General features: G+C 38.4%; 1 protein-coding gene across 1 annotated transcript in view; it reads right to left on the bottom strand.

The window, feature by feature from the left end:
- The window catches only part of SLC25A31 (solute carrier family 25 member 31), a 54,714-nt gene extending 40,137 nt beyond the window's left edge, over positions 1-14,577 (bottom strand). Inside the window, exon 1 of the mRNA XM_024246133.3 lies at positions 13,122-14,577. Within this exon, the coding sequence (XP_024101901.1) occupies positions 13,122-13,353 (232 nt within the window). The 5' untranslated portion in view covers positions 13,354-14,577. The remainder of the gene's footprint in view (positions 1-13,121) is intronic.
- Between the last annotated feature and the right edge of the window lie 1,103 nt (positions 14,578-15,680).

Raw genomic sequence — 15,680 nt, 5'->3', positions numbered from 1 at the left:
GGACTTCATGTCTAAAACACCAAAAGCAATGGCAACAAAAGCCAAAATTGACAAATGGGATCTAATTAAACTCAAGAGCTTCTGCACAGCAAAAGAAACTACCATCAGAGTGAATAGGCAACCTACAAAATGGGAGAAAATTTTTGCAACCTACTCATCTGACAAAGGGCTAATATCCACAATCTATAATGAACTCAAACAAATTTACAAGAAAAAAACAAACAACCCCATCAAAAAGTGGGCGAAGGACATGAACAGACACTTCTCAAAAGAAGACATTTATGCAGCCAAAAAACACATGAAAAAATGCTCACCATCACTGGCCATCAGAGAAATGCAAATCAAAACTACAATGAGATACCATCTCACACCAGTTAGAATGGCAATCATTAAAAAAATCAGGAAACAACAGGTGCTGGAGAGGATGTGGAGAAATAGGAACACTTTGACACTGTTGGTGGGACTGTAAACTAGTTCAACCATTGTGGAAGTCAGTGTGGCGATTCCTCAGGGATCTACAACTAGAAATAACATTTGACCCAGCCATCCCATTACTGGGTATGTACCCAAAGGGCTATAAATCATGCTGCTCTAAAGACACATGCACACGTATGTTTACTGCGGCACTATTTACAATAGTAAAGACTTGGAACCAACCCAAATGTCCAACAATGATAGACTGGATTAAGAAAATGTGGCATATATACACCATGGAATACTCTGCAGCCATAAAAAAGGATGAGTTCATGTCCTTTGTAGGGACATGGATGAAACTGGAAATCATCATTCTCAGTAAACTATTGCAAGGACAAAATACCAAACACCGCATGTTCTCACTCATAGGTGGGAATTGAACAATGAGAACACATGGACACAGGAAGGGGAACATCACACTCTGGGGACTGTTGTGGGGTGGGGGGAGGGGGGAGGGATAGCATGAGGAGATATACCTAATGCTAAATGACGAGTTAATGGGTGGAGCATACCAGCATGGCACATGGATACATATGTAACTAACCTGCACACTGCACATGTACCCTAAAACTTAAAGTATAAAAAAAAAACTAAAGTAAATAAATAAATAAAGATTCAAAAGAAAATAATCTCAGTTTACTGGGCTAGTGCTCAGAATTGAACAAAGTTAGATAAGTACATAGAGGGAAATCTACTTGTTTGTTAAATAAGTAACATTAACCCTGTGGGAAAAAAATAAAGAATCTTGGTGAACCCAAGGCTGAATATAAAGTGATTACACAAAGACAATTCAGAAGCATATTTAGTGGCAAAGAAATAATCTCAGTACTCATGGCTGACTCCATCTTTACTAGGGTATTCAACATGTGATGGTAACAGCTACTACTTTACTGAGCATTCACTATATGAACCAGTCACTGGCAAAGAATTTACATGTATATCATTTAATCAATTATGCTTATTACATAGGTTCTCCAACCTACCCATTTTAAGTATGTACAAAGTGAAACTTTAAAAAGTTTAAAAACTAGGCTGGGGCAGTGGCTCACGCCTGTAATTCCAGCACTTTGGGAGGCCAAATTGGGAGGACTGCTTGAGCTCAAGAATTCAAGACCAGCCTGGGCAACATTGTGAGACCGCATCTCTACAAAAAATTAAAAAAATAAATTAGCCGTGTGCAGTGTCATGTGCCTGTAGTTCCAACTACTCAGGAGGCTGAAGTAGGAGGATTTCTTGAGCTGAGGATGTAGAGGCTGCAGTGAGCTATGATCACTCAACCTCATTCCAGCATGGGTGACAGAATAAGAACCTGTCTTTAAAAAAAAAAAAAAAAAAAAAAGAAAAGAAAAGAAAAAGAAAAACTGTCTGAGGATTACTAGCCAACCAAGACTTAAAGTCAGGCTTTCTGTCTGACTCCAAAACTCTATTCTAGGCTTGGATTTCTGGAGAAACAAATCAGAAAAAAGTTCTAAAATTATTATAATAGATGAAGCTTTATTAAAAAAAGAAACTGCTGTAACAATTTTTGAACAGGAAGATAATTAAAAAATTCACAAATACATGGAAAGTAAACAACATGCTCTTAACAACCAATGGGTCAAAGAAGAAATGAAGAGGAAAATTAAATCTTGGGATAAAATGGAAACACAACATACCATCTATGAGTATAGATGCATCAAAAGCAGTCAAGAGAGAAGTTTATAGCAATAAATGCATATGTATAAAGAAGAAAGATCTCAAATAACCTAATTTTATACCACAAGGAGCTAGAAAAAAGAACAAACTAAGTCCAAAGTTAGAAGAAGGAGAGAGACAATAAAAATTAGTGTTACCAAAATGCCAAGGGTTTAGTCTAGGTTCTGCTGCTCATTGCACAGAAAGCCAATCACAGAGACGATGAGTACTGCCAGGGAAGAAGGCTTTTTTGGGTGCTGTGTCTGAGGAGAACAGATCAATCTCAAATCCATCTCTTTCACGCACTAAAATTAGGAGTTTATATAGCAGAAAAGAAATGTAACTATGTGTGGGAAAGCAAGAATTAGGGAGGGATAAGAAGAAGGACTTGGTCAACAGGTAATCAATCAGGCAACCATGACAGGCAAGGGGTTAGTGTCTCAATGTCCAGATGTGGTGATCTGGTAAGTTTCAGTTCCTTGATACTATCTGGGAGGCCCAAAGGTTGGTTTCCTGAGAAAGGAACTCAGATATGACAAATACGAGTTTCTCAAGTTTTAAGACTGAGAAGGTCAATTTCTTGGTTTATTGATGAGAAACAATAAACATCAGTTCCATGGGCCAATTGAGCTGGTTTCAATGGCAGAAATAAATGAAATAGAGACTATAAAAATAATAGAAAAATATCAATCAAACTAAGAGTTTATTTTTTTGAGATCCAGTGCTGGTTGGTATTTTATTAGAAGATAAACAAAATTGACAAACCTCTAGCTCGACTTAAGAAAAAAAGAGAGCAGACTCAAGTAAGTAAAATTATAAGTGAAAGAAGAGACATTACCACTAATAGTACAGTAATACAAAGAGTCATAAGAGATTACTATGAACAGTTATATACCAAGAAATTAAATAACATATATGACATTGATAAATTTCTAGAAACATATAATCTACCAAGTCTGAATCATGAATAAATTTCTGAACAGACCAACAATGATTGAATCAGTAATCAGAAACTTAACAATAAAGAAAAGCCCAGGATCTGATGATTTCACAGCTGAATTCTACTAAATTCATTTTACAAGGCCAACATTACCCGGGTACCAAAGCAAACCAAAATACTACAAGAAAAGAAAATTACAGGCCAATATTCCAATGAACAAACATGCAAAAATCCTCAACAAAATACTACCAAATTGAATTCAATATAATGATAAAAAGATCATTCACCACAATCAAGTGCGATTTATGCCTGGGATGCAAGGATGGCTCAACATGCACAAATTGGTAAATGTGATATACCACATTAACAGAATGAAGGACAAAAATCATATGAGCATCTCAAAAAATGCTGAAGAAGCATTTGACAGAATTTATCTTTATGTAATAAAAACTCTCAACAAATTAGGTATAGAAGCAATGTACTACAACATAATAAAGGCCATATGTGACAAGCTCACAGATAACATCATACTCAGTGGAGAAAAGTTGAAAACTTTCCTCCGAGATCAGGAATAAGACAAAGGGATCCACTCTTGCACTTTTATTCAATATAGTACCTTAAGTTCTAGCCAGAGTGATTAGGAAAAAAACAAGAAAAGTATCCAAATTAAAAAGAAGTTAAACTGTCTCTGTTTGCAGATGACATGATCTTACATACAGAAAACCCTAAATATGCCAACAAACTATTAGACTAATAATTCAGTAAAGTTTTAGGATATAAAATCAACACAGAAAAATCAATCACATTTCTATATACTAACAATGAACTACCTGAAAAAGTAATAAAACAGTGTCATTCACAATAGCATAAACAAAACATTAGGAATAAATTTAACCAAAGAGGTGAAAGATCTGTACGCCAAAAAGTTTAAAAAACTGATGAAAGAAACTGAAGAGACCTCCAGGCATTTGGAGCACCCACTCACCTAGACAAGCAGCCTGAGCCACCTACCCTTTCTGTGCAGAGATTGTGGTGCAGTGGGGCCCTCTCTGCTCCATACACAGGCAGATCTCCAGGCATTCAAAGAACCTGCTCACCTGCATTGGCAGCCTGAGTCACCCCACCCTTCCTTTGCAGAGATCTGTGCGGAGGGGGCCTTCTCAGCTTCACACTCAGGCAGGCAGAGTACCTAATTGCCATGATCAGCAGCCTGAGCTGCCCCATCCTTCCTGTGTAGACATTGTGGTGAAGTGGGGCTGTCTCTGCTCTGCAACCAGGCAGATTTCCAGGCATTCTGACCATCTGCTCTCCTGAATCATCAGCCTGGCCCATCCTTTCTCCCAGTAAATAGGGGTCAAGTACATATGTAGCCTCAGTTGACTTAGCTGTACATGCAATCTACTGGCCTGCAGGTTGGATCCCATAGCCCAATAAAAAACCTGCTGACATACATGCATAGGGCTATAGAAGCAAAGTCAAAAGCCCCTGTCCAACACTGTCTACAGTTACACCCCCAAGGGTTACAGAGCAAAGTCTAAAGCCCCTACCCAGAATGTCCAAGGTCACCAGAATGTCCAAGGTCAACACTAAAGAAAAAATCTTAAAGAGAGCTAAAGGAAAAGGTCAGATCATGTACAAAGAGAAACCCATCAAGCTAACAGTAGCCTTCTCAGCAGAAACATTACAAGCCAGGAGAGATTGGGGGCCTATTTTCAGCATTCTTAAAGAAAAATTCAAACCAAGAATTTCATATCACATCAAACTAAATTTTATACATGAAGAAGAGATAAAATCTTTCCCAGGCAAGCAAGTGCTAAGAGAATTTAGTTACCACCAGACCAGGTGACAACCAATCCTTAAGGGAGCTCTACACATGGAAATGAAAGAAAAATACCTGCTACTACAAAAACACTGTTAAGAACATAGCCAAGAGATCCTACAAAGCAACCACACAATATAAAATATGAAGAAACCAGCTAACAAATTCACAATATGATCAAAACCTCATATATCAAATATTAACCTTCAATGTAAACCTCTAACCACCCCATTTAAAAGGTACAGAGTGACAAGCTGGATAAAAAACAAGATGCATCTGTCTGCTGTCTTTAAGAGAACAATCTCACATGTAATGACACCCACAGGCTCAAAGTAAAGGGTTGGAAAAGGATCATGCAAATAAAAAACAAAAAAGAACAGGGGTCATTATTCTTATATGAGATATAACAGAGTTTAAACCAGCAAAAATAAAAAGGACAAAGATGTGCATCACATAATGAAAAAGGGTTCAACTCAACAAGAAGATTTAACTATCCTAAATATATACATACCCAACATTTGGACCACCCAGATTTATAAAACAAGTACTTCTACACTTACAAAAAGACTTAGCCAGTCACACAATAAGAGTGGGGGACTTCAACACCCCACCAACAGCATTAGACCATCAAGGCAGAAAATGAACATAGAAATTCTAGACTTAATTTCCACACTTGACCATCTGAACCTAATAGACATCTATAGAATACTCCACCCATCAACCAGAGAATTACATTCTTCTCTTCTACACATGGAACATACTCCAAGATTGACCACATGCTAAGCCATAAAGCAAGTCTCCATAAATACAAAAAAATTGAAATTATATCAACCACAACAGAATAAAACCAGAAGTCAATATCAAAAAAAAAGTCAAAAGAACAGATTATATGGAAATTAAACAATTTGGGCCAGGCGTGGTGGCTCACATCTATAATCCTAGCACTTTGGGAGGCTGAGCCAGGTAGATTGCCTGAGCTTAATTTGAGACCAGCCTGGGCAACACGGTGAAAGCCCATCTCTACTGAAATACAAAAAATTAGCTGGGTGTGGTGGTGCACGTCTGTAGTCTCAGCTACTCAGGAGGCTGAGGAATGAGAATTGCTTGAATCCAGAGTGGGAATCGCTTGACCCTGGGAGGCCAAGGCTGCAGTGAGCTGTGATGGTGGCACCACACTCCAGCCTGGGGAACAAAGTGAGACCCTCTCCTAAAAAGAAAATTGAAATCAGCTGTTTAAAGGAAAAAACTAATAAACTGGTTTTTGAACGCTATTTTACACATGGCTTTTTAACTATTAATGGCCACTCTGGAAATGGCTAATTCAGCTGACTGGTATGAGATATTATGGGTTTCAGACTAGGAGTTATTAGTTATAATTCTGTAATTATGATTATATTGCTGAGCATACAAAAAATGAGTATAATATATAATAGCACAAGCCAGGCATGGTGGCTCATGCCTGTAATCCCAATGACTTGGAAGGCTGAAGAGGGATGACTGCTTGAGGCCAGAAGTTTGAGACCAGCCTGGGTAACACAGTGAGATCCTATCTCTAAAAAAAACAAACCCCAAACAAACTTAGCTGCCATGGTGGCATGTGCCTGTGCTCCCTGCTACTGAGGAGGCTGAGGTGGGAGTTCTTGAACACCAAAGCTCCAGGCTGCAGTTAAGTCATGATTGTGCCCTGCAGTCCAGCCTGTGCGATGGAGCAGGACCCTATCTGAAAGAAAAAAAAAAAGAGTAGTACAAAGGTTTGTAACTTTGATTAGTGTACTGAACATAAACAGAAGGTTTTAATGATAAAGACATCTGGAAACTAACATGAGACCATGATGACAGAGTGTCAGATTTATGACTAAAGAGGTTTGCTAGTGTTGGCTGAAGAATGTGTGCCTTTGAGAAAAATTGTATTTGCTCGAATAAAACCATTTGCATCAAAAGAAACGTCAGTATCTCAATGAAAATTTACAAACAAATCCCTAGGAGTATAACAGGAAAACTGTTAAAGTAGTATAGCAGGCAATTCTTAATGGGTTAGGTCAGAAAAAATATAAAATCTCACATACATAAAATAGTTTTACATAGATGTCACAGAATTCTTGAATTCCCTGAAGCTCCGGGTGTCAGGTTAAGAACTCTTGTTTTAACCTCTTTTCCCATAGATCACACTAAAACATCTTATTCTTATTTCCTTCTTTGTCTCTGCTGTACCTTGCTGTTAGAAACTCCAATGCCCCTGCCAAGAGTACAATACAGGAGGAGCCCCTAAGTAAAATTCTGAATGCATTTTCTAACTATTTTTGGGAGTCAGGTTTCAGCGTTTTAATTCAACTCTAACTTAGATATGCTATGCACTACATAGGTTCCAGCTCCCTTGGAAAGACTACAAAAATCTACTCTATGTGTAATGCAAGTTTATCCCAAATTATTTCATTTGCAAATGAACATCTGGAGTACATGTTTATAAATTCAGGAACACACACATACACATTAGTTACAATTACTTGAGCACTAACTATGGTATAGACACATGTTGAATATTTTACATGCATTATCTTTTTAAATCCTCACAACTACCGTATCAGATAGGTATAGTTATTATACCAGTATACCACTGAGGAAACTGGGGCTGAGAAAGGTTAAATAAAAACTATTCAAAGTTACAAGGTATGGGAAAGGCTGAGACTTGGTTCTAGGTCCATTTGACTCCAGGTCTAGAGTTACTGCACTTCTATTGCCTCTATATAAAAATCCATTCTGGATAAAACAGTATTTTTTGGTTAGAATAAAACAAGGTTAAAGCAGAAGTGATACAATGGCAGGAACGTTTTGACTCTCTAGTCATACAGAATAAATGGATGGTTTCTTAATATATATCACAAAATTGGTAGAGAAAAATACAGTGATGGTGACCTCTTTCTCCATTAAAAGTAAAATAAATAAATAAAAGTTTAAAAGTTTCTAACCTAATTCCTAAGAAAAAAATTTCTTCAAAATTTAAGAAGGATGAGAAAAACCTGCTCTGAACCTAATTTTGAACAAATAAATAAGAATTGAAATAAAAGTGACAGGAAAAAGTTACTGGGCCATTTATTGGCTGGCTTTGCCAAGAACAAGAATGTTAGGCATGTTTGGATATATAGCCTAAACCAACATTTTTTTTTTTTTTTTTTTGCAGAGAAGGTTCAACATGTTTTGATGATATGCCTATCAATTAAAAAAAAGTCTGCATGACTTCCAAATAGTATACATTAATAAATTACATACCTTTGCAATTATACTACCATATTATGTACATCTGTAAAACATACTCAAAATATAAATTAAAGAATGAGATAAAGATTTTTCATTTAAAAACTTTTATTTAGTACCTCCTCCACAGCAGACATTTTGTGCCTACCGGGGACAGCACTAGGAACAATGTTCCTGATCTTATGGAGCTTACATCTTAAGAGGGAGGGACCAGGGAGATAGGTAGCAAATAACTATGTCTGTTAGCAATAAAAAACTGTAAAGAAAAAAACAATATATGAAGATTGGGAATAATAAAAGGCTATTTAGATAGGGTTGTTAGGGAAACTTGAATGTTAGATGATATTAGAGCAAAGTTAAACATTTATTTAAAAGATGAAAAACAATATTTTCAAATATCTTGCTAATTATGATGTTTTCACACCATCATTTGCTATTATGTCAAGGCACTGTTAGGGTGAGGTTCATTTTTAAGAACAGTATATAGGAATCTATATTTCAAATAGTCTTCTTGTCTCAGGTCCAATTAGACTGTCATTGTTTCTACACTGAATGTCATGTGAATGATGAAATAATACGCCATTTCTTGGAGTAAATGGCATCAGCTATGTCTTTTTCTTGTGGTTCATCATTTGATATTGGTGTTACCCTTGATTTGGTTTTCACGGCAGAATCTTTTTCAAAGTTTTGTCCATGTTTTGAGGATTTAGTTAAAACCTGATAATAGAATCTATAAATCCAGTTAATTGGGCAAACATAAACAATAATGTATTATTGAGGAAGGGTGCTTGTCATTCCCTCTACCCTGTGTAACTCCCACTCTTTTTTTCAGGATCCCTTAATGTCCTGTGATATGTAACTGACATTGGGCCCAAGCATAGGTGACAATGCCAATTTATATATTACATATCAGTAAAATTTATTTTTGTATTTTACTTTAAGTACATATAAATAAAATACCTAATATTTTCTTCCCATACCCCAAAATAGCATCTTCAAGATGGATCCTAGGATATTAAAAAACCTCACTGTTCTAAGTCTTCAGAAAAATGGGTTTGGGAAAAGCTTAGATGAAAGCTGATAAACTCATGACATGGAACTCCTAAAAGAGAAGAGTTTGGATAGACTTGTAAAAAAGACTGTATGGATCTTTTTTTTTTTTTTTTTTTTTTTGAGACAGTCTTGCTCTGTACCCAGGCTGGAGTGTAGCGGCACGATCTTGGCTCACTGAAGCCTGTGCTTCCCAGGTTCAAGTGGTTCTTGTGTTTCAGCTTCCCAGGTAGCTGGGACTATAGGCATGTGCCACCATGCCCAGCTAATTTTTGTATTTTTAGTAGAGACGGGGTTTCACCATGTTGGTCAGGCCGGTCTTGAACTCCTGGCTTCAAGTGATCTGCCCACCTCTGCCTCCCAAAGTGCTGGGATTACAGGCATGAGCTACCACACCCAGAAGATCAGTTCTTTATAAGGCTACATTTACAACATACTAATAAGACAGTTCCTTTGATTAAACACATATTTACATATGCATATTTTGCTCAGTGAAAAACCAAAATGTTAACTGTGGTGACTTTAGCAGTGATGTCACTTTTTGCTTCTTTATATTTTCTAATTTTCTACAATAATCATGCATAATTTGCATAATAAAGGTTTAACTGTGTTAAATAAAAGTACACATACAAAGTTGGAAGGTGATAAAACCAACTAAAGAATATATCTTTAAGAACAACATAAGGATAAATCCAGAAGCTTTCATAAGCCAAGAAAAGCTTATAAAAAGTGTCAAAAACACTCAAAGTGATATTTAAAGCTATATTCAAGGCGATAATGCAGAGATCTATCCTTGTAATGGAAAGAAAGCAGAGATAAGGTAAGAAACTAGAGAGCATCTAGTTGTGCATTCTGTGTTCATGTCTCTTTCTCCAGCTCATTTCACATGGCCTAAAGAAAGGAAAAGTTGTGAATAAAATTAGAGAAAACATAAAAACAATCTTCAGGACACCTGAGATGTGCATGTGTCTTGACTTTCAAAAAAGAAAGAGAAGGCAAATTGCAAGAAATTTATGTTTTAAAATAAGGAAGTTGGTAGGTCATGACCATACCAAAAATATAATAGTCAAGCTTGCCTCTACTTATAACGATTCAGTTGTAATTAACTGCATATTGACATTTTGAAATACGTCAAATAAATATGTGTACAAGTATACATACAATCATCATAGATTCAATAGCTACAAATACAGATGATACAGGTTGAGCAACACTAATCCAAAAATCCAAAATTCTCCAAAATCTGAAACTTTTTGAGCACTGACATGATGGGCAAAGGAAATGCTTATTAGAGCATTTTGGACTTTAGATTAGGGATGCTCGTGTGGTAAATATAATGAGAATATTCTAAAATCTGAAAAAATTAAAAATTCCACAACTTTTGGTCCCAAGCTTTTCGGATACTCAGCCTGTATAAATGATGACCAAATACTATAAGCAGAGCTGTTGACATGAGTTTCTGCAATGATGAACAACTCTTAGTAAACTTCTGAACAAAAGAAAGTACAATCTTTTTTCTACTTCCTTATATGGTAGCTGCATTACTGGAATCAGTGTATACTAAAATCATGCCCCAGACAATGTGTGTTTATAAGTAAATCAGGGTTAAGTTATTTCTAGGCTTAGAGAATCATAAACAGGTTTTACTGCTACACGAAAATCGAAAGGGAGATCTAAAAGTCATTCAGGTTGCGGGATAAATCTTCATCATGTATGACTAGCCCGGATATAGCAGCAGGACGTTTAACATTCCTGGCCCTTGCCTTTCATACCATTGTAATGCAGGATTACACCCCTCTATCTTTGTGCTAAATAAAAAAAACTGCCCCACAAGTTTCCAAAATTGCCTCTAGATGGCAATAGTATCCTTGTTGTAAATTACTGATCTCTTAGCATAGGATACACCATGGTACCTTCATAAAGCTTTATATATAATAGAAAACATCTTCAAGTTCTACTTATGATCCTCTCATCTTGGAACTTAAAGCAAGGACCAGGATACATCTGACAATGATATCAACTTACAAGGGCCATATTGAATACGTCTAGGTTTAAATACTGTGAAAAACATTTAAAATATGAAATAAATTAGCACTAGTCAGCCCTATCTGACCAGAATACTTCATTTTACCTGACAAAATATTTGAAGCAGAAAAGCTAATAATAGAGAGGCCCCTACTTCTCTTCAGAAGTCTTAGAATATAAACGAAGAAGAGACAGTTTCCTTGCTTTTCCTGAAAAAATCCTGGGGGAAATGACAAGCTTGCTTTAATTAAATGAATGAGTGGAGAGAGGCAAACTGTGAAAGACCTGAGCTTAGCTCCCAGATGATGCATTAAGTTTCTACCCCTGACCCCATATACTCCACGCCACAGGTCTGGAAGAGTTGTAACCACATCCCTAGCATTCCTAGGGTACAAGGTGCTTTTTTAAATGGGACAGTATCTGGCCCTAGAACAGGACTAAAAGAAACGTCTGCACTGGAGTTGAAGCCACTTCATTTCTTGAGAATACACAATAAATAAGTCTATTTCTTTTTAAAAGATCATACAGATTTTTCTATTGAATCCAACTATATGGGTGGATTATATAAAATATCTGATAAACTTATCCCTTTAGCTAACTTGGGAGTCATTTTGCAGCAATGGTTCACAAAGCACTTTCGTTATTTCTTTAAATCATTCCAATATTAATAGAAAAAATCCATGATGAACAAAAATGAAATTTTAAATAAGGACAGCACTTGATGCAAAAAGAAAAACTGGTAATACTGATCCCATCTTTATTTTAAACTTGTATATATTGTGTTCGTTATGAATTTTTTTGCATGACTTGATTTTTAAAAGATTGCATTAAAATAGTTTAAAGTTTTTTTTTTTTTCTGTTTTTAGGAGTGGAGGTTTAATAGAAAAAATAAAGAGAAAGGAGAACAGCTCTCTCTCTAGTGAAAGAGAGGGGCTTCGGAAACGCAAGGACCCTAAAGTTTTGTTTTTTTGAGACAGGGTCTCACTCCTTCAACCAGGCTGGAGTGCAGTGGCGCGATCTGGGCTCCCTGAAACCCCCGCATCAGGGTCCCCCAAGGAGCTGTGACTGCAGGCGTGCGCCACCACGCCCGGCTAATTTTTGTATATTTAGTAGAGACTGGGTTTCGCCATGTTAGCCAGGCTCGTCTAGAAATCCTGAGCTCGAGCTCAAGTGATCCGCCCGCCTCGGCCTTCCAAAGTGCTAGGATTATAGGGGTGAGCCACCGCGCCTGGCCTTAAAATACTTTTTATCTTTATGACTGAGGGTTGGGTTTTTTTTTTTTTTTTTTTTTAGCGCCCCCTTGAATTTTGGGCAGAACGAAGTGCCCCCTTGGTCTTCAGTAGAATAAGCAGAACCTCTTTTCACTAATTGGTTTCAGAGTACTGGTAAGCCCTAGTGCTCCCATATTTGTACTTCTCTTAGACATACTATTTCAACAAATATACATATAGATTTTGACACAAGGTCTCCTCTGTCGCCCATGCTGGAGCATAGTGGGGTGATTATACCAACAAATATTCAAGCAACTTACAGCATTAGTTATAGCAGAGTGCCTAATGGCATCTCCCTCAATCCTGGGAGGTCAACCACTTTCTTTCTGCACCTGGCACAGGTGCACCAAGGTGTAAATCTCACTGCAGATTCGGAGAAAGAGAAGGCAGTGGTCTCCCCGTTACCAGGACTTGGTCAGGACCAACGCGGCCCTGGGAAAGCAGAGCCTGTTAGGTTCAGAAACTAAATTCTGGAAGAGTAAGAAGCAAATTCATCACCAACAGCTGTAGCCGTGGTCGTGGGGCCCACAATCATGCCCCTCCCAGCCACCCCTCTTCTCTGGGAAGCTGCCTGGGGCGCTGGGAGAGGCTGACGGGGCGGCCTGCCTTTACGCACCCTGCTCTCGAGGAATCCGCACCAGGCAGTCCACCATGCCTTTGTACCGCGCCTCGGGGCTGATCTGCTTCGACGACGCCTGCACCTGCAGCAGCAGCTTCACCCGCTCGATGGGCGCCACCGCTGTCTTGGACACAGCTGCCGCGACTCCGCCGGCCAGAAGGTCCTTCCCGAAGGACGAGGCGTCAAACAGCCGCTTTTCTGCCTTCTTCTTCGCAGGCTCACGATGCATGATGGAGAAGGATATAAAAACCGGCAGCAGTGGCTAAAAATGAGTACGGGAGCTACGATGAAGGGAAGAGGAAAACCGCTGCAGCATCGTACTGGCGAGAAAGTGGCTCTTGGGACCCTGGGAGAGCGGCGCGCCGGCGTGGGGCGTGCGGAAAAGCTGCGCAGGCGCTCCAACGGCCTCCAGCCACGTGTCGCCTGACACGTGACTCCTGACACGTGACGCCTGACACGTGGCTCCTGGATGCGCAGTGACGCCTGCGCACTTCTAGGAGCGGAGCCTGGTCTTTCTGATGAGGGAGGGGTCCGGAGGCGGTGAGCACTGAGCAGGAAAGGCGAGGGGAGGGGCCTAGGAGAGCCAGTTTTGTATGAAGAAATTTAGTAGCTGAGACTAGGCCAGAGCAGTAAACCAGCGGTGTGAGATTAACAGAATTTAGTTTTAGTTCCTAGTGTTACCCCCTTCACTTTCTTAATCGCTTTAATCCGTTACGTTTTCTTTGACCAGAGATAGTTCCTTTGACCTTTCTTGGCATCTTAAAAAAGACAGTCTTATCTGTTGTGTGATTCAAGTGATGTTCCCCTTAAATTTTACCCTATGTGCCTGTTAATGCTTCAGATTCCCTTGGAAATTGCTTTAATCCGTTCCTTTAATTAAGCAGGGATCCTTTGTCTAGTCACTTTCTGTGTCGTTTTGATGATTGTGCCCCCACAGCATAATACATGTTCCTCTTTTTCATATTGTATTTAAATTGATAATATCCAGAGCAGTGGTTCTCAATCCAGACTGCACATTCAAGGGGATGAGGGGTGTTTTGTTTTGTTTTTCAAATTGATGCTTGGGATTAGGCCCTGCACATTAAATCAGAACGTCTAGAAGTGAGGCCTGGCATCAGTATTTAAATTCTCCAGGTAATTCTAATGTTTGAAGTAATTCTAATTCTAGGGTTGAGGGCCAATGACCTATCTAGAAGAGTAGTTCACAAACTTTTCGATTGCAGGACCCCTCTTTTTCACCCTGAAAAATTATTGAAGGCCAGGTACCAGTAATCCCAAAACTTTGGGCCAAGTCCAGCCTGGGCAACATAGTGAGACCCCTCCTTTACCAAAAAAATAATAGCTGGGCGTGGCTGCACAAGCCTGTAGTCCTAAGTATAGCTACTTAGGAGGCTGAGACAGGAGAATTGCTTGGGCGCGGGAGTTGTAGGCTGCAGTGAGTTATGATCTCACCACTGCACTCCAGCCTGGGCAACAGAGCAGGACCCTGTCTCTTAAAAAAAATTATTGAAGACACAATGAAGCTTCTGTTTTTATTATGTATATTGGCATTTACCACTCAGAAATTAAAACACAATTTAAAAATGTTTAATTCATTTAAAATAAAAATAATCCATTACAGGATAGCATAAGTAAGACTTTTAAGTAAAAAATGTAGTAGAAAAATAGTATTGTTTTGTATTTTTGAATCTCTAATGTCTGGCTTAATAAAAGACAGCTAGATTGACATTACTGCTTTTGCATTCAGTCTGTTGCGATATCACACATGTAGCCACTGGAAAACTCCACTGTTTATTCAGGACAGAATGAAAGTGAAAAAGGCAAATAACAGTATCATTTAAGAAAATATCTTTGACCTCATGGTGTTCCTGTCTCCGTGACACAGAGGGGTTTTCCAAACTGCACTCTGAGAACTCATTTAGAGGAGGTTGGCAGATTCAGGTTTGACTTGTTTTGGCAAAAATACTCAGTAGAGATACGTCTGGCCTGTACATAACGTTTGTGTTTTTCTTCCACCTCACTTTTTTCACTTAATATATCGTGGAGATCCTTCTATAGTAGCATTTAATATATCCCTTTTTACAGCTCGTTTGGTGGTTTGAAATAAATGGAGATCCCATCTTATCACCTCTTACTCTGTAGGAACTGCAGAGCCTTACAACACATCTATAAAATGTGAGATGAGTTTTTAGCTTTTTTTGAATGTTAGGTTCTTATTTTTCCTTTGTCTTAAGTGTGTTATAACCCTTCTACTAGTAGTTGTCACTAGTAAAAAACCATTTAGGTCAGAAGGATTCCAGACCAGGAATGTTGTCAACATTTTGATTACCTCACATAAAATCAGTTGGCAAGTCCTACTGATATCATATGTTTGGTGCTACTTCCTTTCCATGGTGGCTTATTCAACTTTTTTTTTTGAGACAGTCTCGCTCTGTTGCCCAGGCTGGAATGCAGTGGTGCAATATTGGCTCACTGAAACCCGGGTTTCAAGCAGTTCTCCTGCCTCCACCTCCCAAATAGCTGGGATTACAGGCATCCACCACAACACCCAGCTAA

Source organism: Pongo abelii, chromosome 3 (genome assembly GCF_028885655.2).
Source record: "Pongo abelii isolate AG06213 chromosome 3, NHGRI_mPonAbe1-v2.0_pri, whole genome shotgun sequence".
Lineage (NCBI taxonomy): Eukaryota > Metazoa > Chordata > Mammalia > Primates > Hominidae > Pongo > Pongo abelii.
This window is presented reverse-complemented; position numbering and strand designations above follow the sequence as displayed.